The sequence below is a fragment of the Haliaeetus albicilla genome, chromosome 8 (assembly GCF_947461875.1).
Source record: "Haliaeetus albicilla chromosome 8, bHalAlb1.1, whole genome shotgun sequence".
In the NCBI taxonomy this organism is placed as follows: Eukaryota; Metazoa; Chordata; class Aves; order Accipitriformes; family Accipitridae; genus Haliaeetus; species Haliaeetus albicilla.
The window spans coordinates 39,889,628-39,915,172 of NC_091490.1; the positions used below are offsets into that span (position 1 = coordinate 39,889,628).

General features: G+C 47.3%; 1 protein-coding gene and 1 long non-coding RNA gene across 3 annotated transcripts; one reads left to right on the forward strand and one right to left on the reverse strand.

The window, feature by feature from the left end:
- Positions 1-309: 309 nt before the first annotated feature.
- BTBD2 (BTB domain containing 2) lies at positions 310-22,693 on the reverse strand. Of its 2 annotated transcripts, none has more exons than XR_011325885.1 (9): positions 22,020-22,693; positions 15,607-15,726; positions 12,097-12,253; positions 8,197-8,302; positions 7,224-7,421; positions 4,181-4,329; positions 2,368-2,455; positions 1,184-1,330; positions 310-606 (listed from the first exon to the last, which is right to left on the reverse strand). XR_011325885.1 is itself a non-coding variant. In XM_069790122.1 (9 exons), the coding sequence occupies exons 1-9, from the start codon at positions 22,652-22,654 to the stop codon at positions 445-447; spliced, it is 1,806 nt and encodes a 601-aa protein (XP_069646223.1). In that variant the 5' UTR covers positions 22,655-22,693; the 3' UTR covers positions 310-444. The 2 variants fall into 2 exon arrangements, 1 of the variants encoding a protein (XP_069646223.1); XM_069790122.1 differs by having other exon boundaries at positions 4,137-4,329.
- On the forward strand, positions 22,229-24,486 carry LOC138686519 (uncharacterized). Its single transcript, XR_011325886.1, has 2 exons — positions 22,229-22,319; positions 23,431-24,486. It is a non-coding gene; the product is annotated as an uncharacterized lncRNA (long non-coding RNA).
- Positions 24,487-25,545: the final 1,059 nt, after the last annotated feature.

A 25,545-nucleotide genomic window follows, 5' to 3' on the forward strand; every position in this document is an offset into this window, starting at 1 on the left:
GCATGGCAAACCGTCTCGCCTCGACTGCTGAGCTAGAGCAGAAGAGGATGGGCCACACAGCCCTTGACCGTGTCTTTTTGCAGGATTCTCTCCTCACAGCAAGTATAACCACAACCAGAGCCACTCGTTTCCATGCTTCTGACTGGTGGAAAAGCATCTACATTCATTACAGTCAAAAAAACGCATGTTGTTAGATAGGATTAATCAGTAAAGTGAAAAATGACTAGCCACAGACAACCTACAATGATACTGGTATACCAGTTAGTCTGGTACGTGATAGCAGCAGAATCACTAGCACAAGGCAAAACATGAGCTTTGAAATGATTTTACTGAGACCTTTGGCTAGTGTGGCTCCAATAGGTGTGGTCAAACTCAGCCAGAAATTTAGTTTGGAAGGTCACGGGGAAGAGAACGGAAGAGTCCAGAGCCAGCTCCGCAGCTGCACTATGTGTAGAAGATGATCTCTGGGATTTGTCCATCCTCCACAGAAGTGCCGTTGTTATTCCCAGCCGCGTAACAGAACGTAAAGCAGGTTTTGGCTCCTGTTGTTGGTGATTCATGGATCACTTTGCGCAGTCCTTTGGTTCCATAGTGGGAATCTGGACCCTGTGATGGTCACAGAAGACAAGAATAGATCAAGACAGGGATCGCAGCCCCACAGGACCCTGCTGCCCAGGCACACTCTGGGAGGTTTGGCCTCACAGCCTGGCCTGAAGCTATGAGCTTTGGAGATCTCAGCACCTCCCTTTTCTTTCTGGTTCTTGCACCTCAGGTATTTTGAGCAAAGTTCTCGTCTTTGTCAGAACTTAACACTACATTTACCCAGATCTCAACAGTTAAATATCAACTTTTTTAAGCCACTGCAGGCAGGCTCTGGATTACATGCCTGCAGAACTGACAGTTTATCTGTATATACTAAAAGAAAAATCCCATCACTTCATCACTAATGCAGCCTGTTAGTTACCGTACACTTGCAAGACAAGTTAAAAAACAACTCTGAATGCTGGTGGTGAACGTGCTTATTGCACCACCAGGTGAAGGACTACAGAGCAGACCTTCGAAATTATACTACAATCCTTGAAAAATGCAGAGCAAGAACCATGTTGCACTGAAGGGACTAAAGAAGCCTGCTTTCACCTGTTTTTATCTTGTGTCTTCTACCCATGCTGCCCCAGTACAGTACCTTTAGAGTAGCACATGCTGTATAGTTGACGTTGGGTAAAATTTCAACAGGCTCCTTGAACATGACCCGGAATGTGTTTGATGATCCGTCACAGCTGAACCCCGTGTCATTCTGCCCCAGGACTGTGTTACTGTCTGTGTGGATGATCTGCAAGACACGTGTTAACTTTTAACCTCCACAGTTAGTTGAACGCTGCCCTGCACCAGCAGAGGTGTTATCGCCTGAACTGGACTGAATCTGAGGGACTCAATAGTTTGACCACCGCCATTACAACTGCACTATCCCATTACTTATGTCCGTCTTCAGTGCTGTGATCACACCAAACAACTGTGGGCTTGGGTCCCAGACAGCCCAAGACAATCCCTCCTTACCCTGAAGCCTGGCAGAGGACTGCAGGCCAACGTTCTGCGCTTAGATCTTCACTTGCCTTTCTCCTCCAAGAGCTCAGGGGCACCAGAAGGAGACCCTGACAATTATGGAAGAAGTGCTGACAGACTGTGCTTGTCACTTCAGCTGTGCTGTGCTGGGGTAACTTTCCTGGGGCTGGTTCTTCTCAAGTGATCCAGACTGAGGTTATGTACACACATCCAGAACAAGGCACACAAGATTTCCATAAGCCACCCCACTCTTTGCACAAGATCATGACAGAGTTCAGACAACCAAGTCTCCCTCAGTCCTACTCATCATCTCAAACAGGACACTGATGACATGAGGCTGCACATCAGCACTGCACAGGCCCAGCACAGACACAGCAATTGCTTTTTTCTCTTCCTTTGTTGAATCGTGGCTGCTCCACTGCATTTGTACAGCTCGCAGCAAAAGACGATCAAAGTACTATTGCAGCACCCAACTACTGCCAGGCAGAATTGGCCTGGCCTGCTCGGCGTGGGAAAACATGCACAGCTTCTTCTCAAACTGTGTCACAACTCTCCAAGATGTATTTTCAAAGGCTGCGAGTGGACTTCAGGCGATACTGCAGTGACGCATGCAACGGGAGGTTGCATAAAATCAAGAGCAATAATCCCTCTTATCCCCAGTGCCCCATCTGGCCCTCACCACATCTGCCAACCACACTATCTAGAAAACACAGTCCCTTCTAACTTAAGATTTTGTTACATATTCACTAAAATGTGTAAGTTAGTCCCTACAGCAGCAAATATTTTTAACGTAGGAAAGAGAATTACCTGTATATTTACTTGGTAATCCGTTGGCCCATGTATGGATCCGTATAATCCAAACCCAACTACAAATATCCTTTTGTTTACTGAGAACCTGCAGGAACAGATCAGGAAAGTCGGACCAACTTGCCACTCCTGTATTGTTTTAGTACAACGATAATACACAAATATCTTCACTCACTTTAATTTTTTACCTATGATTTAATCAAACATGCTACAGTTTTAAGTGCAACTCTTACTAATAACTGAAATCCTTTACAGAAACCATAATTTGTAAGCTTACACCTTTGACTGTCCTAATGGGATGGCAATAATTTTGTTTGCTCATGTAAAATACAAACCTGCACAATCCCATCACTGAACTTCAGAGCCCAGGCTCAGAAAGCATTTCAAGGTTGCGGTGCAATGTCAGCATCCAAAAATGCCAGCCAGGCAAAGGCAGGGTAGCCTGCAGAGCATGGAATAGTGCCCACCCTCACAGCAGCAGCAGTCTTTCCAGCAAGGTAACAGCAAAGACCACTTAAAGTGTCATTAGGTATTTCACTGCTGAGTACTGGAGGAGAATTGTCGATGTGCTTCTGAGTATTTGCTGGATATGGCTGCACTCAAGATTTACCCAAGAGTAGAAAATAAGATTCAATAGCTCCTGAACGCAGGAATCCCTGCTGCCTAAGGCAGCAAGGGGAAGCATATTCACCCCACTGCCCCACTACAGCTCCACCTTCTCAGGTAGCAGAAAGTCTCAGTGCCTGCCAAAACTTCCAACATAATTTCTTCACCCATCCACCAACTCTTTCAGTCCTGCGTGTTTCAAGAACAAACATCTGCAGCAGGCTAGAAGCCACTGCTCTGCAACCAGCATAAAACATTCAGTGTTGAAACTGCACACAAGCCTTGCTGAAGACTGACCCTGACGCTGCCAGCAGCTGAACTTAAAGTCAAATACAAGCTCCAAAAATTCTCTGAACATTAGATCTGAGAGCAGTAAGTGTTTGGAGCTAGCAGCTCTTCCAATTACAGTCTCCTGTAAGGGGGTGAATGGATCAACAAAAAGGCTTTAAAATTTTAAAGAACTGTATTAATGCTAGTCCTCCTTCCACCCAAGACAAAGACGAATTGGGAAATAACTACAGCTTTCTGATTACCTCCTGTCTTGCTCTGATCGCTTGGCCACACAAGGCTTGCAAACCACCATTTGCCGCACCACACCACCACATCTGTCACAACTGGGCTTTGCTGTTTCTCTACAAGCTTAGGTCTGAACAAACTAGATATTAGCAGAAAAGCAGGCGCAGCAAGCATTTTATCCTAATCCCTCCCTCAAATAGGTAAGATTAAGGGGCTTCAACAAGCCACATTTACACTTACAATAAAGCAGGGAACCAACCTGATGGAGCACCGGTTAGTCAACATACCCAGGCACAGGAGGAAGCCATGAGCTGCCTGGTGACTCCAACTGCTACATGCCCATACAGCTGCAAGAAGCCACTTGAAAAGGAGAGAAATAATCCCCCAAGAGGCCTGTGCTGGAAGGCCACATTTGCTGGAAACCTTTGCCAATACAGAAGCAAAGTGGCAGCCTGCAGCTGCACATGCAGGTTAATGCATCAGGCGATGCTTTTGCCCAGCAAAACACTTTCCCTTCAGGGTTCACACTAGGGTTTATATGGTGTAAGTCAGGGTCTAGCATGTAACCTTGCGGGTTTAGGTCTAGAGTAGGCTCAAAGCTCAGTAAACATGAATCTATCAGCAGCAGAATTAGCAGAGAAGCTGACCTTATCCTGTCACTAGTCCCACTGTACCCCCAGCGGCTCTCCACCTGCTGGAAACGGCTGATGCTGCATTCCTTCCCCCGCAGGCAGCAGCGTGGTCTGTCGATGAACTCCACCCGTGGCTTTGGGTTCACTGTGAAGTGGAGGAACAGGCTCACCACTTCCCGGTCCGTGAGGATTCCCGACTGGGCAGGCCCTGCAGAGGAGCACAAAAGCAGCGATGCCGTCAGCCTTCAGAAACCAGAAGGGATCTTTTGGGGGTTTACATGGGGAGGCAAACTTGACTTGCAGCTAAGAGTGGGCCAAACCCACATCGCACATGGGACCTCGCTGGTGCGTCAGGAGGTTAAATCCCAGACAGAAACGTGCTGCCTGCCTTTTATTTGCACGCCAATCATGGGCCGCTGAGCCTCTGTACGGAGCACGTATATGAAACGGCGATTAAGCGTGCAGCTCTGCAGAGCCAAAATGCATTTAGCCAACAGGACTGGTTTAAAAACCTAAAACATGCAGCTAATCCAATCCTTCCCCTGCTCCCTCAGGAAATGGTAATACTGGTAAGAGACAGGGATTTTCACACATCTACACCAGTATTTTATAATATTACTGTTAAGACACCATGAAAGCCCAGGAGGGGGTAGTGGGAGGGAATGTCACCTGGTTACCATCAACTTAGAAAGTACAGGAGTATTTTTCAGTGAAGACAAAGGTGGTTAAGCTCACGCCCTGCTTTGACTCCCTCCTTCCCTCGGGCATTTAATCCCTGCTTTGGGTTTGTTTGGGTTTTTTTTAATACCTTTATTGTAGAACCCAGGGAAAAATGCTAGTGATTTTTGCAAAAGTTCAAACACGTTCTCACCCTTTCTCCAGTAACTACAGACGTTTTTTCCCAAAGTGATGCTAAACTCAAGCTTTGGAAACTACTTTGAATACTTTCAAAAGTGGAACCAGGTAAAAATTTGTCTTTTAGCGTAATAGTCAAAAGCTGCTCTGCACGTCTGTTTGCAAGAGGGTTTTAACAGAAACAAGACTACCACGTACTGGAGAAACAGTAGCGTTAATGTGGGAAGCAAATGCCTAGCTACTTCTTGGTCCAAAACGACTTGTAGTTGGTTAAATTCAACACGATACTACGTGGGCCAAGGCTGCAATAGGTAGAGGTGAAAGAATTTAAGGAAGTCGACTGTTAACAGATAAATGAGCTTACGGATACTTTGCTCAGCAAAAATTAGCCATCATTGATCATGCCTAAACTTATCCTGTGTTGCTGCAATTCAGTTTTCAAATGTTTCAAATTACTTGCTCTAAGGGAAGGGAGTGACACATTTGCCAGTTAAAACATCTTCATGCAAAACTCCATGTTTGCTACCAGATTATACAATAAAGTGGTGAAACCACTGCCTGTAAAGATCCTTTTTTTCCTTCTTTTTTTTTTTTTGCTTTTGGGAGAAGGGGTGGAGGGGAGTGGTTTCCCTCTCCTACCTCTGCTGTGATCACCAAAGAAATCAGAGTCGCTCAGAAACTCAGAAAAAGGACAAAGCTGAAGCAATTCCAAGGTCATCCCTTGTTTAAGGAACAGCTGACCAAGGCACCCTCTCAGATTTGGGGTTTCTTTTGTTCATGTTTTAGGTTAAAGTGGATGGAGAAAACTTGAAGAGCTTCTCTCAAAGCAAGAAAACTAACCAAAGATCCAAGTCAAACAGGCAGTTGTGACAGTATGTGAAAGGACATTGACATTCCCAGCTCAAAGGCTTCAACCCAAATATGCCAAATTAACACATTCCTCCCAGTGAGGCAGAATGATGCAAGATCTGAAGGAAGGGTTGCAAGAAGCAGTATCTACAGAAAAATGCAAAGCTTGGTATACACAAACTACTCTGATGGCTGTAACGCTATCCAGAAGGAGGATGCTCTCTCCCATCAAGCCAGATCATAAGCCTGTGATCTGCTGCAAAGCTGCTGTTTGGCATGGTGCACACCAAGGAATGGAGCCTGCCGTGTTTTCACCCAGTGCCAACACAAAGGAAGGTTACCCAGTTCAGTTGAACAGACCCCTGCCTCCCTGACCAAGCTGTTTCTGAAGAGATTCACATCCCTAAGACTACATCACAGCTGTGACAGGCAAAATAGATAGTGAGAACCGAATTTTAAGCACAGATTTACTTCTTACTAATATCCCTCTTCATCTTGAAATATGTACATTAACTGTTAATAAGCTGACGACATCTCTGCCTCGAGAAGTGATTTGCAAAGGAAGTGTTGTCAGTGACCCCTTTTGCTTCTTTGTACACATAATTGCAGCCTAAAACAAGTTTCAATTTTGAAAATGGCTCCACAGTGTCTTTTAGGATGAAAACTATTTAAGCTGATTGCCAGTTTTCAGTCCCTGGAGAATCACCAGAGTATGAAGTCAAAGACCACAGGCAATGAAAACAAAACAAAACATATCTTTAGTCAAAACTGCTAAATGATTTAGACATCTTTGTAGATCAAGATCTGAATGTAAACTTGAAAAATGCTTTGACACACAGACTAAACAATGCCAACCCTGCACCTCAAAGAACGTTTTAAAAGTTTTTTCTTTTATGGGGCTCTGCTCTGAATGGCATCTGCAAGACACAGCCAGCACCACCACTGGATTACAGGCAGCAGCAAATACAGGATGGGGAGAAACATCCTCATTTCTCTTTGGGAGCAGGCTACAATCAACACCCATTATTTGCAACTCCATTAGCTTTGTGTACTTTAAAGCTTGGAATAGTTAGAAAGGAAAGCATGTGAACCCCTGTTTGGATTGCTGCTCTCAGCTGAATGAGAAAGTAACCATCTAAACATACTATGAGTACAGTCGACTGTTATGCGACTTGCTCCTACATGATGGAGCACCGCAGTCCTTAAAACAAGAGTGAATGATCATGGATGAAAATAGCATTTACAGAGTAGATTTTGTAGATCAGTGGGAATGGGGGATAATCTCAAATTTAAATTACTACAGGATACACAGAGAAAAATCCATTTTCATGTACTTGATCCTTTGCAGTTCAGAGAAAGCAAAGACCAGGGTTGCCAGAAATGCCTTTGTTCAGTTACCTGCTGCAAACTCCTCAATAGTCATCAATGGGAAGCGGATAAGAGAAAGCGCTTTGCCCAGTACTTTCCGCTTGTTCTCTGGAATCACCTGAAGTTGCTGCCGTTGACACTCAGCCTCCGACCAGCGAACCACTGCATTAAACAAACGAACCTCCCGGATCCCCAGGGTATCCCTCTCCAGCACCGCAACCAGGGTGTCTGCAAGGCAGGACAGATAGTGACAACTTTAGGCACTAACCCAAATCACCCCCTTTTACCTAGCCAGAAGTACCCTATGTACAGCCAAGGTAAGTAAAAGAGAAGCAATTGAAAAAACAGCATCTCCCAAAAGTGCTGCCTGCAGCCTCCGAGGAAGACATATCTGCATATTCCATAAACAAGGAACTCACTGCAGCAGCAAACAGTGCCCATTTAATTGGCATGTTAATGGAAGTGCAGCAGAATGAATTGCAACTTACTTTACGTGAAAGCCAGAAGGTTACCCGTGCCTTACCTCCATAGTCCATCTCATTAGAAGAAGGTTAAAGTCTGAATTTTAATGTTTGTTAACTGCGCCCAGCAAGTTTTGAAACTGCATACGATAATTAAAATAGCCAGGTCTTGCTTCCAAAAACGCAACACCTTTTTAACTCCAAAACCTGACAAAGACTCAGGAGACAATGCCAACTCCACAAAAGAAGGCAAGTTACACCCACCCAAAACCTGCCAATATCAACAGTGGAAACGAGCTTTATATCATGCCCAGAAAACTCACGTTGCACCAAAGTAAGCAGATTCCAGGACATTTCTGCAAGCAAGCATGCTCTTTTGCAAATGCCTTGTCTCTAGCCACTTAATGCCAGAGACTGTCCGTTCAACACAGTGCTCCAGAACAGCAAAGCCACAAAAAAGAATTGCCAAGTATTAATCTGTAATAACTTCAGAGGCTAGCTTGTTATGAAAGCATGTAGAGGGAGGAGGGAAAAAAGCTTACCAAGATCAATGTCTGTAAACCCCTCCGCGTTGATGGCATCTGATGTGTTCTTGTCTATGTTCTCTAGGCAAAGGCTGGCCAGCTGAGGTTCATCAAAAAGTCTTGCCTAGTAATGAAGAAGGAATCATTAACACAAAAGGTATTTTAAAGTTTACACTAAGTAAGAACCCCCCCCTTCTCTCCCAGAGTCCATCTTCATTAGCAATACTATGCCTGACTGCATCATGAATTCACTGGGCTGCAGCAGTCTTTCACAAGCAGTTAAGCATGACGAGGCAAACACTAGAAAAATCTGCATTTGGCATCAGTTCTGTTCTGGCTGTGCATGTCTTCAGGCACGTCTTTGTTTTAACATCACATCAGTTAACGCGGCTATAGTGCTTTCTAGTGCCATACTGACCATGTCAGCTGAGCATGGGTAATTTTAACTACATCATTTTTATATTTAGAAGAAAGCTTTGCCCAATGACCCCAGGCCTGCTCACTCTAGGAATATGCAGAGACAGCTTATTCTGTAAGAACATAGTCACACTGATCTCATGTATTAGCAAAAACGCCTTAGCAGGCACACTGCTTGCGTCCCCAGGAGACGTGCAAAACCCTGTGGGTACACAGCCTGCTTAGTGCGTTTGCGTGTTTTGCACAGAAACAGCTACTCTAATCTAGTTACCTTAAAGAATTCCCCCCAAAATAGGTTACTATTCCAAACAAAGCCTGCACATAGCTTGGAGAGCTGTTCAGAATCTCTCTGCCCAACTTAAGTGCAGTCTCATAACAATTTCACCACCACTTCAGGTCCTCCTGGACCACCAAGACATGTTACCAACCCTGTGCCCAGCATAAGCAGAAATGAGGTGTGAACACACAAAAGCCACTAAGACAACCTCTCATTTCCAATGCTTTGGTTTTGCTATTTAGGAAGGAACTGCCTTAACATTACACCTAACATTAGCACAAGACTACACTGGGACTTGAACTCACTGCCACAGGTTAAGGTTTAAAAATTGTGTTTGGGCTGGGAATTCAGTCACTCATGGAGGCTAGCACTATCGAGCATGTTCTGCTTCACCCTTGCTCATGGGCTGTAGAGCTCAGCAAGGCCAACCTTTGATGCTAAGACCTCAAGTGCAGAGAGCTGAAACAACTCTCCATTTTCTCAGGTACTAGGGAAGCTTCAGCAGTCATCACTCCTGGGGCTGGAGGATTGCCAGTGCCTTATACTCTTGGCAACCAAGAACTGTGACTGACTCAGACTTTACTACCGTAGTGGCTCTCTTTTGACACGTGAAGGACTTACGTTACGCTCGCAGAGCTCTCCCCCACAGCGGCTTTAGGCAAGCTATTATTTCCTTGTTGATCAAAGTGACATTTGCATGTACGTCTGGCAAGAAAGAGGATCAGGGTTCACTATGAGGCACAATCAATTAGGAGAGCTATTTGCCACTGACATTTCTGCCAGAGATTAGCAGTTGCTTGAAACGCTGTCAGTGACATAGTTGCTGGACCAGCAGGATTCAGCAATGATACACGGAAAGGAGGTTTGGGGCTCCACAATCTTAAGTCTACAACCTTAAGCCTGTTGGGACATGTTTTGTAGAAGATGCCTCTCAGGTCTGTAATTGACTGTAGAAATTGTCAATTTGTTGCAGTAAGAGCAGAAAACAGAGGCCGATTTTCACACTGAAGGACCAGAACCAAGAGTATTTTGAGAACAGATGCATTAAGTGAGGTGCCTCGTAAAGCCAGTCATTGAGATACAGATATGTTTCTCAAAGAACACCAGCCTCAAACATTTTAGAGACGTAATATACTGCAACAGCGAATATAAACTAGATACGAATCACCACTGATAATTAATCATAATGGTTAAGCCACAGACAAAAGGAACCAGGAAAGCCTGTCTCCATCTGGCATTTCAGCTGCCCCAGTGCAGCTGACAGAGTGCCAGGCAGTATCTTGGTTTTGATATCTGAAAAATTAGGACACCTTCCTCTTTGCCAAAGAAGGACCTTTGTGGCTTGTAAGGAAGTCACCATGAACCTAACTGCTACCTTGCCAAAGCTGTGAAGTTGGGTTGCAGAGACTTAGCATGCAGCAAAAATCCCTGCATAAAGAATACCACCAAAAAGCTGACACCTCTAATCCTCATGAGGTGATGGCTAGCATAAGATGCCTCTTCAAAACTGCAGCCTATGGGAAAGATCTCTCCTGAGCTCTTGGATAACACCTTCTGATCTTTCAGACTGAAGGCTGCTGAACTCAAAGAATGGGTGAGCTGCAGCCAAAGAGTTACAATTGTCCTACCACGCATCAGACGGGAGCACAGATTTGGCTACTGTCATCCAAGCAAGAATCCTTAAGTCCTGAATCTTCCCCAGGGAAGTGCAGTGTGGTTCCCCCCATGTCTCAGAGGCTGCCTCGCCTGTTTATGGCATGGGGAATAGGGCCAAGTTAAAAAGAGGATGTATAAAGAGGGACAGGGTGTTTTGCAGCAATAGCTGAATCCTAGCAGTGAAGGGTGTCTACAACAGCAATGTAACATAGAACTACTTTAAATATTTCGATCAGGTTCTCAAACTCAAAATCCCAGCTTCATCACAGCACACAAGCAAAGAGCTCAGCAGCAACTGCTTCAGGCCAACACTGCTTCAATTTCTGCAAAAACTGTTGGTGTAGATGCTGCCACCAATGTGGTAACTACAGAGCCTGAAAGATGCTTGTACTCCTGACAAGGAAGAAAAAAGCCAGCAGACAAATACGCTGGGCAAGACAGGACAAGTCCCCAGAACGAGACCACCTTAGTGCATTGGTTCCCAAGTCAGGGCAGCTATGAAAACTCCTCTGCAAGGTTTGTTTAACATCAGAAATCATGGCAGCTTTCCTGAGCTGGCTGATCGGAAATAATCCTCCAGAGCTAGTCAAAAGTATGCCCATTCCCTAAGGGAAAGAAACTTGCACACACAATGCGTATTTGTGTCTTGTTCCTACACCACCCAGAACAGGGTGTGCCTGGCAATGCTATACACACTGGAACACACAGGTGACAGCACTGTGGAAGTCACTGATATGTCATTAGCTGTCAGCAGAGAGGGTGGCAGGGACCAGAAAGGAAAGATGGGGCTAGGAAATTGAAAGGATAGTGATGCCAATTTAATCAACCCGCATGCAGAGTCTGATCTTCTCCAAAATAAGCAGAAGTTGTAAACACTGCCTTCTAGTTTGCTGCTTAGAAGAGTCAAATGGAAGATGGAGGAGTCCAGCCCTCGTAGATCAGATCAGAGGGCCACAAGGATGTGCAACCGGCCTCACAAAGAGTCAAGAAACACAGCTGCACTGAAACTCTAGGTCTGTGTGCCTTCAGTACAGTGGGAGGGTGAGCTCAAACAGGCTGAGGAAGAGATCACTTTGTTCCTCTCCTAAGAAAATAAACCTAAGCACTCATGGAAAAGCTGCATTTTCTTTCACCCCCATTTCAGAGAAACTATTGCAAAAAAGCCCTTCAAAGAATGTCTGGCCAGCTAAATGCAGCAAGCTTTGCACAGAGAAAGCTTATTACACCAGTCCTGAATCTGAACACGTGAAAATCCTCTCATTTCACTTTTCTTCTTGGCAGATGAAATTTTTCCACCCTGTTAATTTCTTCCCCAGCTCACACTCTGGAAGCAATTGCCTGCCACACGGAAACAGAAAGCAGATCTGAAATGGCAGCAACGTTTGCTGTATTTTATTGTTCTTTGTAAGAACCTGCTCATCAGCACTAGACTCCTGTAAGGAAGAATTCAAAATGACACAGAACTGCTCCATTTTGGATGATCAACTCTGCAACATTCAGAAAACTTCCGTTTTCCTATTGTGATGGAGCTTGCTCAAGGGACTTAATGCAAATGATTGCAAACTCACCTGTGTTAACAGCATGAATGCATTGTCTGCTCGGAGGTTTTTTTTAAGAAACTCCACACAATGAGCTTCAAGGGCTGGAACTGCATATTTTTTAGCTGTGTAAAGTGTTGTCATAACAGTCTCTGGTCCAATCTGAACTTCGTCTGAATAAAGAAATCTGAAAACATGCAAACAAACATTGCTCTGGTGAAGCCAATAAGATAACAGGGTAAAAACCCTTGCAATTCATAAAAAACATGTTTGTGCTTCTGCCTATCATCCTGACCCCATTTCCTATACTTGAGAGATGGAAGGGTTTTCACATCCTTTCCACTGACTCTGGTCAGTGGAAAAAAAAAAACCAAAACACACATTCTTTACAGTGTAACTTTTAATGAATGAAATAGCTGGGATATCTGCCGAAGCACCTCAAACTGCCTCACATCCCACAACCAGTGAGCTGTTTAGCCTCCCACTTACATTAGGCTAAAACAGTCTCTGGACAAGCGTACCCCTTAAAATTAATATTTTTGGCTGTTGAGTTGGACTAAACAAGGACAAAAATTCAATCCTGCCTGCCTACTTCAGAAGAGAAGCTCCATTTTACATACTAATTCAAATGTGATCAGAAGCACTCAAACATATACATCCACTGCAGATAAGATGTTTTATCCATACCCCACTTTCCCCTCATCTCTTCACTTTATATACTGAACTGTTTCATTTCATTATACAGATGTTAAAGTACAGCATGCAATACAACTTCAGCATAAAGCAAGAGTTAATTGCAGTGAAAAACAAGGACTGCCACACTGCTACCAAAGCATCAGCCTTCACTGTTAGGCCAAAACAAGGAAGTACATTCATACCGCATGGAAAAACAAAGGTCTTCATAGGAAGCCTGACCGAGCCTCCTCATACCCAAGCATGCTGATTAGAGACAGGAACTGACAGGCTGAGTTCAGTAAAACCAGTTACACACTTGATGTTAGTCCTAATCCCATGCAGAGTTTTTGTTTACTGTTTTTCCTTTAACTAGTCGAGCATTTGCCAATCAGGACCTGAAAGGCCTGAAGCACAGAGGCATAATATTAAGTGTGTTAACTGTGCTTGGCATTCCTGTTCCGCGGGATATTTTGGAAACTCCAGCAATTTCTTCTGCATTTCTCACATGGGGGCACAGCAACATCTCACGTTGCCGCTGTTCCTGGAGGCTTCATGCAGCAGCAGGGCTCTTCTAGGGGGATGCCAGGCAGCATCCATGTCTGGAGGGACTTGCTGTAGAGCAGCAGTGGAGCTCCCGGTCCTCTAGCTAGAGAGGGCCAGGATGCAATTCAGGGAAGCATAAACAGGGGGATTCAGAGGAAGGGAAGCGCTCTCATTGCTGTTGAAAGCAGGCTTTTGTGCTGTTCTAGAGCATCTGTTAATAACAGCATCGAGCCACAGGCTCATGAATGTATTTTGCACACATCCCTTTGCCAGTCCTATTTTCATTAAGTAATCCTTTTTATTACAAGATTAAAAGAACACAGTTGCTCTAAAAACAACTAGTTCTATTTACTGCAATGACTGTGTTAGTATTTATTTTTACAGTAGTCCAAACAGTGTGCGCTAAAAGGGATAACAAGAGAGGCTCAAACTGTGAAAAAGTATAGTATCAATTTAAAAGAAGATTTAGATTATAACCCCAGACAATTGAAAATGTTCTTTGGGTTACCATGAAAGTAATAATAATAATAAAAAAATTATCTCTTGTACAATTACAGCAGACCTATTAAAGGCCACTAGACCACAAACACAGTCACTATCTAGTGTCCAGAAGGGACCTTATGCTGAACATTCAGGATGGGCGCTTTGTCCCTTGATAAGCACCTGATCCTACAGCATTAGGTCATGGCTTGGACCAAGTCCAGAGACATATGTAAGGATCAGCTGCCATTTCAGATCAGTGTTTGGAGGGACTGGTTTTACTCTAGGAAGGTTCACACCACGTACTTGGAAAGCTTCCTACTGGAACACAGCACCCAAATTTCCTTTGGCACATTTAAGCTCTAAGCATTTTAAAGGTGACAGCTCGATTCTAGACTTAAGCATCTAAAATATGACTGGACCACGTGCACAGCTACTGCAGCGTAAATGCAGGCTTCGGAGGCACTGTGATAACCCACACACAATTTCTCCTGTACAAAATATAAACATTTCTGTTGAAATCCACCTAAACTCGTCACTTTAGTCTTTTCAGATGATGGTTCTCTTCCAAGACCATATTGTTTACACAAGTGCTGAAATCTCAGCACTGGCAGGGAAAAAACATGCCTTTGCCTCTAATTCACTTGATATTTTAGCCTCGCTAAGTTTTAAAGATAGATACTAACTCTGCACTCCAGAGACATCTACCTGGCTGATACAGAGTCATATGCCATTTAGAGGGATTCCCCATGTGCTGGTGTCTGCTTCAAAATGAGCCACAGGGGAGGGGGCTAGGGGCTCCCTATTATTTCTGGCCTTTCATTCTAGTGAAGATCAGTTTTAAAGTCTTCTAAGACAGCACAGTCATGACCGAAGCACTTTTTGAAGGTAAAGCAAAAAGTATGCCAAAGCTATATATAGTCATTGTTCCCAATAGGAAGCAAGCAGGGAACATGTCAAGAGCACAGGACTGGAAACCCCTGGAAGTAGGTTACAGAAATCCTATAGAAATGGGACAATGACTTTTCGGCATACATTCAGGACTGCTGCTAGATGTTATACAGCACCAGCCGAGCTTAAAGAAATCAGTGAATAGGATGTTACAGCCCCTTCCTCCTCCTTCCCCCAGCATATGTAGACTTACAATGCAGGCTGTAAACGTAAATTCAAAACCAGCTCTCCGAAAGAATAAAACACGCACAAGGGGAGATACCGTACAGAATGGCTGACATTGATTTCATATCCTTGCTTACCTGTTATAACTTGCTCATTTGCCCATAACCTAAATGAGCTCCAAATACTTGTAACTTACAGAGCTTCAGGAGGAGTACTTTTCCCCACTTCTCTCAAATAGCATTTGGATGAAATCAAACCAATTCCTGAATGAGAATTTATGAGACAATGTCTGAACAGGTGAGTATCAACTTAACTACAAGGGCCAGCACACGCACTTATTCCAATTGCTAACCAGAACACCTCCTTATTGCTGCATTTGCATGGTGTAACCATATATAACTACATATTTACAAAATTATAAACTATCCAGTTTAGTTTTGCCCATACTGCAGATCAGCAGTAGGAGGGCATATTCATTTAACTATTGCTAAACCAAACCTGGGGCAAGTCAGATATTTTTGTGCAGTAGCTACACTAGACTTTTACCCAGGAAAAGAGGGATTTAACACCAGCATTTAAACACCCTTGAACAGATCAACAGAGGCATTTTATTTAGAAACTTAACGATCTCCACTCTACAGAATAGTTCACTGCTTTCATTAAAAATACCCTTCTCTACAATAAATCTGTTCATTCCAGTTATACTGTACATTAGAAGAAGCTTACTTCAGCAGAGCTAGGAAGGCAGCAGGCTCCACATCAGGCAGCTCAATCTCTGTAGAAGTTGTGGCCATTCCACCATTAAACATCGCATCGAAGACTGCGCTGCCCACAGCCAGCACAAACCTAACATTAAAAAACAAACAAGCAAAAATAACTTACGTTAAATCATATTCACTTTCCAAAAAAATCCCAGGCTAGTTGCTATTCCCCAAGGCAACCCCCAGGGAAAGCAAATCGTTCCTAGCGTTAAAGCAAAAATGTTTTGCAACAGAAGGGAGTGTCAGGCTTTCCATCAGTTTACTGCAAAAACAACAAAGCTGCAAGCAACTTCATTTTGAGCCCTGTCTCAGTATACAACACAGTGATGGTTCCCCAAAGGCAAGATTTTGGGCATCATGGAACAGAATACGTGCAGCCACTTTGCAAAGTCCTCATAAGAGCCTAGTGACCATTCACTAGGTTGAGAAGCTAAGAAAAAATGAAGTTAAGGAATTGAAGTTCTTCCAGTGAACAGAAGCCTTGGTGCAATTCCCCACAGTCACGCACTGAAAACACTTAGGGAAAACTTGTCGCTACACACTACGCATCCTCCTCCCTTCTCACCATACGCCAGGAAGACATCCTTGGTGACAGCAGAGCAAGCTCTCAAAACATGCAAATTGCACCAGCAGCTGCGGACACCAGCACCTCCTGCAGCACCCAGCACCAGGGAGCTGCCTTCCCTGGGCACACTGCTGTCTCCTTCCATGCAAAACCTGCTTCGGGCTTAGTCTAGAAGGCAGAAAAAACCTCACTCAAAGCACACTGTCACCGTTAGGTGCACACAAACCCTTTTCGCACTGCTGTGAGTTTACATGATAATTAACAGTGAGAGGCATGTTATCAGCCCTAAAGAAATAAGCAAGAATTCCCACAAACCAGGTTTGAGACCAAAAATAATATTCCAGCGCTCCCATGTAAACAAGATGATTTCCCCCACTGATAAACACCAACTCCTATTTTAGGAGGAGGCATAGACCTGGGCTGCTGAGAGGCCTGTGTATATGTAAGCTGCCATACCTGCCTTATGCCTTACAAAAGCCATTTTGAGAACTTCCATTGTCTGAAAATGCAGAGACGAGTTTTTCCAAGGAAAGCAATCTTGCTCCTGGTGTCTGCAATCAAGCAGCTCCCTGAAGTTAAATACAGCACAGGCCACGAAGGTCACAGCTCAGCAGCGTGGGGAAGCAGAGGAGACCAGGCTGCAGAAGCTGGAAAGTTCAGGGGCTCTTGCTGCAGCAGAGTTTGACGCACGCTTCGACACAGAAGCATCAAGAACTGCAGGCGGAAAACCGTACAGGACAGAAGGCACAAGACAGAAACCTCCAGTACTTGGACCCCAAGGAAAGCCCACCACTAAAGGGGAATTTCAGTCAGATTTTTCTGCAGTAGGAAATTACACAGAAGCCTTTTTCTTTTCCTTTTAAACAAAATTTTTCATTTTCTCGCTTTTCACTCCCCTCCCATCCAGAGGAGGCCTTCCACGTATACAATAGAGTGAAGCGACATGGACATGCCAGGCTTGTTTGCTGTGACGGCCTGTTTGGCTGACAAGCCGGGTTGTATTGTTCCTGATCAGTTAAGAGAGCTAGGGACAAACCACAGTGGTTACAAAAAAAGTACACACATGCATATTTCTATCAAACAATTCTGAAGAAAAATGTCAAGAACAAATAAAAACCCATGTTCACAATACTGGAATTGCCAAATGAAGCAAAAATCCTTGTTCCTACAAAAGCAGTGATGGTGGCAAGACAATCGCAGGCATTATTTGCTACTAGAAATTAACATATATTACTTGCACTCCGGAAATTTTCATTCTCACAGCCAGCACAGTATACATCCTCAATGAGTGGACAGCTTTCAGAAGCTATTTGAAAAGGGCATTCATTTAAAAAAAAATCTCTCAAATTTCTGCTTCCATTTCACTCAGGGACAAGGCAGTCTAATTTTCTGAAACTGCTGAACACTAAAGGGATCCCAGTAGGTGCCAGAGATATACACAGGACTCCAAATTTTAAGTTCCCTTAAAACATTAAGGGAACACAATTAACATAAGAAAATCCCTCTCTCTTCACGGTGTCTTCTTACTCTTGCTAAAACGAACATTTAAAGCTATTCTAAAGACACTCCAGGAAAAGCAGGGATGTGCACCGTTTCTCCTACACAATCCAATAGTTTTCCCCAACCGCACAGGCCTGCAGAAGGAAGAGATAGGGTGTTTCAGATGGGAGAAACACAACTATTAATCCAAACTAGCAGAGTAATAGGGCATACTTTCTTTTCCCCTCCTATTTTCCAAAGCACTGTAGCAACCGGTGCACAGCAAGCCTCTCTCCTAACCCCAAGGAGCGCTGCCTGATACAAACATGCAACTCTAAAAAGGAAAATGCAGGTACCATAAGCCCAGCGTAGTAACCCACCTTTGTCAGAGGAATAATTCAAACAGAGGGTTATTTTTAAACAATGGCGCAGTGGCCAAAACAAAGTGAACTACTGAAAGGATGCAGAGAAATGACCAAAAGCAGAGCAAAAGAACTAAAAAAGCAACACTTGATTTCTCGTCATTCCCTCTGCACAGTGTTAAGAATCAAAGTAAACTGACTAGCAGCAGTAAGAGTCACAGGAACTTCCATGAGGTTAATAATTTGATTTGTCTTCACAAGGATCCAAAGTTGACTCTGAAGGCTTTTGAAGGCCTGCAAGAAAGTGTCTTTCATTCCGCTGCTTATGGCTTCCTACCCACCAATTTTCACTGCTTCCCTGTTCACCTCAGCATCTTCACCTGTCACCTAGTTTAATTTGTATACCCAACAGTCCTGCTCCCTTTCTAGACACTGCAGTAACACCAATAATAAAATAAACCACTCGAGAACCACGACTACCCCACTGCTGCATACCACCTCCCTCCTCCATCTGCTCCACTGCAGAGCAACCTTAAAATATCTATTCCAGAAGAGCTGGCACAGGAACAGAGCAACACATGATGTGCTGGAGCTTGGTGAAACCATAGGTGACAAGAAGCTAATGAACAATGATCGTTTGCTGGGTGCATCCTTCCAGCGCAAGGACTAGAGACACCAGATGAAATGAGCAGGAGGCAGGTTCAAAAACCCCCAGGAGAAGCTCTTCACACACAACCCCAGGAGCTGAGCAGTGGGACATCTTGGCACACAACACTGCAGGTACTGCAAGTTAATATGCATCCAAGAAAAGACAGGACGAGGTCAGAAAAGAGACACTTGGAAACAGCAGCCAAAAACCTACTCAGACTGTCCCCAAGCTGCAGATCCCCCAGGCTGGAGTATATATACACAGGGGTGCATCACCACACACTTGCCCTGTTCCCTTCTGGGCCATGTTTTCTGGCCAATTAACAAGCTTAATTATCACACCCATGCAGATCCTGGCTGATGAGGTTTAGATGTTTCTAATCTCACTGATGTTGTGCTCGATGAAGCAGATCTGGAAAAAGACAAAACAAACTGTTCCCTCTTACTTCTGGGCCTAATCAACGCGTTGACCTTGGCCACATTAGCATCGTGAAGCTTCAAGGCAGCCTGCTTGGTCCAGCCTCGACATCAAAAAAAAGTAAGGCCATTCCATCTTCATGGCTGATTCAGCAGCAAGAGGGAACGACCTCAAGGCGCAGAGATCAAGCTTGCTCCAGGGCAGGCAAGCAACTTCTGCAGGGTCTGAAGCCTCCTGAAGGTGGCAAACGTCTGATCTCAGTGCTGCAGATGCTTCGCAGGACAGATGCTTGGAGAGATGAACCTTCAGTCAAACCCAGCACAGCCACTTATGCCCTTTGTCTACAAACATAGCTTTCACAAACAAAATCAATGTTTGCTCTTAGTTGCCATGCGAGATATCTATTGTCTGCTTCTACGGCTTTATACGAACTGCTGAACTTGCCAGACTCTCTTAGAAACGCACCTGAACTTGCAGCTACATCACACTCAGAAACCTCCTCCCTGCACCACCACGCATGGACAACATCGCTTGCAATCGCTCGGCATATATGCCATTTAACTCCCTCAGCCTACAAATACACCACCTCTGCTCTGCTCCGCTCCTTCCTGGAGGAGCCCAACCAGGGAGCAGCTGCACTATCACCTCCAGCTCCTGCAGGACTGTGACTCTCAGATTATTTGTGCTAATCGGTTAGCTGCCAAAGCTGGCGATTTCTAATGCACCGTGCAGCATTATCAAAGATGACAAGTAAGATATTGCAGACCACTCCTCCAGGCACTACTAGCTGCTGTCCAAGAACCCTATTTAGGATATGTTCCTACCACAGCCACACTTTATACCTGGCCTGGTCTGAAAATTAACACAATAAAACCAGACTGTAGAAATACTTACCTGTTAGTGGTGCACTATTTTAGACACCTATCATCAAAGTACGAACATCTGCCCTTGGTTGCTGAAGCAATACACTGCCTCTCAAATTAAATTCTTGGTTGCTTTGCGACTCAATTCCAGCGCAAAGTATCTTCTGCTGTCAGGCTGCTGTGGGAGAACTGAGCACAGAAGGGGTCTGGGTGGTTTTATTTTAAGCTCTCTGCTTCTGAAATAACCACGGTACTTCATGAATCATCAGGATATCCCAACTGTAATATCATATAGGCAAGTTTTACTAAAATCTATGTAATCCATAAGTGGGATGTCACGGCATGACACACTCTATTCTATCTTTACCACCCGGAGCACCAGATGGATTTCAGAGCAATTAAGCAGCATTTCACTTTGTGGCTATTTTTTTTTTTTTCAAAGCTTCATTTATTTTCCATTTATTTCTGGGCTGAACATTGCCCCTACCCACCTAGCAAGCCTAGTTCTCAGAACAGAAGCAAGCTTACTCAAATACTAATTAAGCTTCAAATTATAAAAGAGCAGAACTGCCACCCTAAATGCTCAAACCAGCCTAGAACAAGCGTGTTTTGTTCGGGAAGCAAGAGAAAAAGGGAAACCTGAAGGGGAAACTTCCAGGAGTGCGAGCACTTACGAGAAAAGCAATAGTTTGAAATAGTTTGGAATGAGGCTCCCTTTGCCAAGCACCACTTCTAAGTACACCAATAAGCCTTCTCCCACCCCCAATTAAAGCAGGTCCCACCTTCGAGCAAAAGGCTCTTATGTTTGCTGTTGGTACAGCCGAGCAGCCCAGGAGGCACTTCCCAGAGCGGTAGGGTGCAAGTGGCATGCATCAAATCACCAGAGCTGCCCCAAGCAGCAGCCAAATGTCAATCAGCCACATTGGTTTTTTGCATTATCCAGGTGGAGGCAATTCCCAGCTTCTCTGCCAGCGAGCAGCTCAGAGCTGCAAACTCTTAAATGGCAGCTCGGCCTTAAACGTTAACCTTGACCGGTTACCTCATGCCCAGATGTCATTCTTGATACAACTCTTCCAGAATCATGGGGTTTGTTTTATAGCAGTGGATTACCCCCAAAATACAGGGCTTCAGAAAAGATTCGAATAAAGGTTATTTTTAAAACAAAATGTTGCGGCAGAAATCTGGTTTCTCAAATCATCGCTCTTTCTTTTCCATCCCCAACGCTCTCACCGATCCCTGAATCTGTCGGCAGAGATCAAGCACTCTTGGAGACTATTCCTCCTCTCCCCCACAACCCACAAAAACAAGGATTGCTTCCAAATGAGATCCAGGGATTTGGGGTTTTTCCCCACTGCGCTTGCCCCAATCGCACCTACCCTCCACGGAAAACACTCCTAGCCGAAAGCTGGACCCCGTCACCCAGGCTGGTAACCGCAAGAAGAAACACAACATCGATCCGAGGGCTGGGAGAGATTTGGGGCGACAGCGACTGACCACGCCGAGGGGCAGAGTCGCCTCCTGACACGTCAAAGACCGAACTGGGGGGGACCCACGCTCCGGACCCCGGTGCTGCCCGGCTCCCTCCGTCCCGCCGGGGTGTCGGGAGGCCGAAGCAGAGCTGGGCCTCGCTGAGGCCGATGCATCCCCCCGGGCTTGGCTGCTCCCGATGGCGGATAAAACGCGGGGTGAAGTTACCCGACACCCCCACCCACCCTTTCTCCTTTCATGAGGGAAGCACAGAAGCCCAAACCCTGCACCCACCCACCCCCCGCAGAGGGTGCGGGGGGGGGGGGGCAGACACCCCACGGCAGACCCTCACCCACGGCCTGCTCTTAGGCCCGGGACCCCCGACCACCTCGCAGGGACCCCAGCAAGGCCTACGGGCAAACCCCCCACCTCCTCCACGGCCTGCCCAGGCCGCCGCAGGGCCCGGAGCACCCCCACGGCCCGCGTATCCCCCGCAGCCCACCTCGGTCGCCCGGGTCCTCACGCGTGGGGCACCCCCCACGCCGCTCCCCCCCTTTCCCTCCCCGCGCGGCCCACCTGTGCGCCGGGATGCGCTGCGAGCCGCGGCCCTTCCCCACCAGGAAGTGCACGTCGCTGAGCACCTCGTTGTTGAAGAGGAAGGCGAAACGCTCCTGCACCGTCGGCTTCGTCGCCTGCCAGTTATAGACCGGCTCCCGCTGCAGCGCCCCGCCGGGGCCGCCCGCCCCCCCGCCGGCCCCCGCCGCCCCCGCAGCCGCCGCCGCTGCCGCCGCAGCAGCCGCCGCCGCCGCCGCCGGGCCCCCCGCGCCGCCGCCGCCGCCGCTCGCCGCCGGGTTGGCAGCGCCGCACTGGTTGTAGGTGAGGCCGGGAGGCGACGGGGGGGCGCCGTTGGTGCAGGCGGCGGCGGCGGCACCGTTGCCCGGCGGTGGCGGTGGCGGCTGCGGGCAGGAGGAGGAGAGGCCCCCGGGGCCCCCGCCGCTCCCACCGGCCGCCATCTTGTGCGGCGGAGGCGCAGGAGCGGGCGGCGCGGGGCGGCGCTGCAGCAGCACCAGCACCAGGAGCGGCGGGCGGGACACGGCGGCGGGCGGGAGGGGGGCGGCGATGGCGGCGGCAGGGCGGGAGGCGCCGCCGCGGCGGCGGCTGCTGCCGATGGTGCTGGTGCTGATGCAGAGAGCCGGGCAGCAACGGCGCATGGGGCACGGCGCGGCGCCGCCGCCGGCCGGGCTGGGGGGGGGGGAAGCGGCGGAGGTGGCGGCGGCGGCGGGGCGGGGAGAGGGCGTGGGGCGGCGGGGCCGGAGCAGGCGGGCGGGGCCGGGCCGAGCCGGGCAGGCCCGGGGTGCGGAGCGATCCCTGAGGGGGATGAGGGGGCGGGCGATCCCTGGAGGGGGGGGGGGGGGGGGGAGATGAGGGGGCCATGCCTGAGGGGCAGTTCTGGGGGGCGAGGGGACCGTCCTGAGGAGCAGTTTGAGGGATGAGGGGGCGATCCCGAAGGGGGGCGATCCCTGAGGGGCAGTTTGAGGGATGAGGGGGCGATCCCAGAGGGGGAGTGAGGGGGTGATCCCGAAGGGGGGCAATCCCTGAGGGGCAATTTTGGGGAGATAAGGGGGCAATCCCCTGAGGAGGCGTGCGGGGGGTGAGGGGAGCAATCCGTGAAGGGGCAGTTTTAGGGGTTAAGGGGGCCATCCCGTGAGGGGGTGTCATTCTGGGGAGGATGGGGGGGGGCCCAGAGAGCAATTTGTGGAGGGATAAGGAATGGGGGGGGGGGGCAATTCGTGGAGGGGAGGTTGGGAGTTATGGGGCTGAAGGGGGTCAGTGCTGGGGGGTGAGGAGCGAAGGAAGTTTGGGCCATGGAGAGTGGCAGTCGGGGGGGGGTGAAGGGGGGGCAGCCCTGGTGGGGGAGGCAGGGGGGTTGTGAAGGGAGCAAGGGTCGCTCCCTTCCCACTCTCACAAACCAGCCTTTCCTCTAAAGCGGAGACCCAAGCTTCTGCCATCCCCGAGACACCCTGCTTTGTGCCCAGCAATTCCTCAGAATAATTAGCTCGGAGTTATGGGCCGCGGCTGCTGACACCAGGCCTGGAGCACCACGTTACCAGAAGCATCGTGGGTATTACCCTGCACCTACCAGGGAGCCGCAGCTCTCCTTGGGGACAGGCTGATCCACACCAGCCTGATCCCTCACCTGGTCACGCCCCGCTGCCACGAAGATCCTGCGAGATCTGCTTGGCAGAAAGGCGTGCTGGCCACCGGGTCCCCACCGATGGCCATCTCCTTGCCAGCCAGCGTGAGGTGGAAAATGGCGCAAGGGGGCAGGAGCAGTCTGAAAAGCGGAAGATTAATTAAGAGGCTGTGCCACTGCCTTGCTGTGATCTCAGTAACTGAACCATTAAAGTGATTTATTCTTCACGGGGTAATTACATTCCCCCTTTCTCTGTTATCCGTCCCCTAATCTGTGTTCAGCTCTTGGAGGTGCACGCACATGCATTCAGGAGCAAACGCGTGGTCCTTGATTTGACATGTTCAGCAAGGAGATGTCTTGTCTGCCCCTTCTGTTTTCTGTGCCTTTGCATTACAGTTTCTGTAATACACAAAGAAGTGCTATTTATATTGATTCAAAGCTTCCAGACCCTTGTATAGCTCAGGGATCTCACCGATTAACCACTATGGCCAGACACTGCTGTGGCAAATCACAGCGGTGTTGTTACACCACTAATTTTGATCGAGAGCTTCCGACCTGGTTTTGTATCATGTTATCAAATACCTTTTTATGCTGCCTTACGTGCTGGCAGGTTTCTGCTGCATTTTTTAAAGCTGTGTTACACTTCACGTGGCTGAGCTTGGGAACCTCCTGTAGCCACAGCTATGCTGGGGTTCAAAGCTGGCTGTCCTAATCATCCCTTCTGGTATCTGGTCTGTGCTTGCAGGGATGAGCAGGAGTCTTTAGAGGAACTGTTCCTTTTCCTGTAAAATCTTTCTTGTATTAATAATAACCAAGCATTAAATACAGATGTATTCTTTTTTAAAAACACTGCATCCTTTTGTCTTTCACGCCGTTTGCTTAGCACATCGCACATTCACGCTCCCTTGCTGGCCAAGCTGCTTCCATGCATTTCAGTGTCACACTTTCTACTCACAAACGTGGTATCTGGATGCCTGCCCAGTCCCTGCTCAGTCCTCTTTGGCTTTTGGATGCTTCATTTGGGCCATAAACATTAGAGGGAGCTAAAGACTGCTGCCTTCGCCCAACGGGGCGGCTGGATGGTTGGACACTTGATTTCTGGCAGGGGGTGGCCTGGAGCCTCGTCCCAGGGCAGGTGGGCACCGGCTGGTTGGTCCCACAGCATCGCCAAGAGGTTTGTGCCCTGCGGGGAGGTGCATGAGTGTCCAGACCAGCCGATGCTGGTGGGGATGGAGTTGGTGGAGGCTGAAGCCTCTCCACCATAGCATTCCCTGCCCCCAAATCCCATCAAATCCACGGCTGGCCCATCTTTGAGAAATAGTGGCGTCTCTGAGGGGTTGGTGTGCCTGCCAGGGAGGATGAGCGCTTCTCCGTCACGCAGGGAGGGGACTCGACGCGCACCAGAGCAGTACAGCACCTGCGATCCCTCTGCGGTTGATGCCGATGTCCCCAGCACCACCGCCCTTCTCTGTGCCTTACTCACCGTGCCAGCCCTGCAGCGTCTCATTAGACAGATCCTGTTTATTCAGCACGTGATGACACGAACACGGATGATTCGTATTGTGGCAGTAGCTAGAGGCTCAACTCGGGACCAATGTAAAGAAACACAGCTACAGAAATAAGAAGGGATAATACAGATAGCACAGAAATCTGTGTGGTACACTGTTGCCTTGGCTCTGTGGGATGGGCAAGGTGTTTGCTACAGCCTCCCTGGACCAATGCAGCAGCGATCACTAGTGTATTAGACAAAAGAAATACAGTCAAAGAATAGTGCCATATGGGAGACTTTAACATCCCAAAAATAAATCTGAGAACAAACGCTCCTAAAAATGGCACGGCGCTGTTATTTCTGGATCTGATAGCCAACAGATTTCTTCACAAATTAGGCGCTCAGCAAAAGGCAGCACT

Excerpts from the sequence above, each read along its gene's own strand:
- BTBD2 (XM_069790122.1), bottom strand. The coding sequence starts at position 22,654 with ATGCGCCGTTGCTGCCCGGCTCTCTGCATCAGCACCAGCACCATCGGC. Across the intron at positions 8,303-12,096 it reads CATTCATGCTGTTAACACAG|GCAAGACTTTTTGATGAACC; the intron begins GTGAGTTTGCAA and ends CTTCATTACTAG. Across the intron at positions 7,422-8,196 it reads GTTTACAGACATTGATCTTG|ACACCCTGGTTGCGGTGCTG; the intron begins GTAAGCTTTTTT and ends CCTGCCTTGCAG.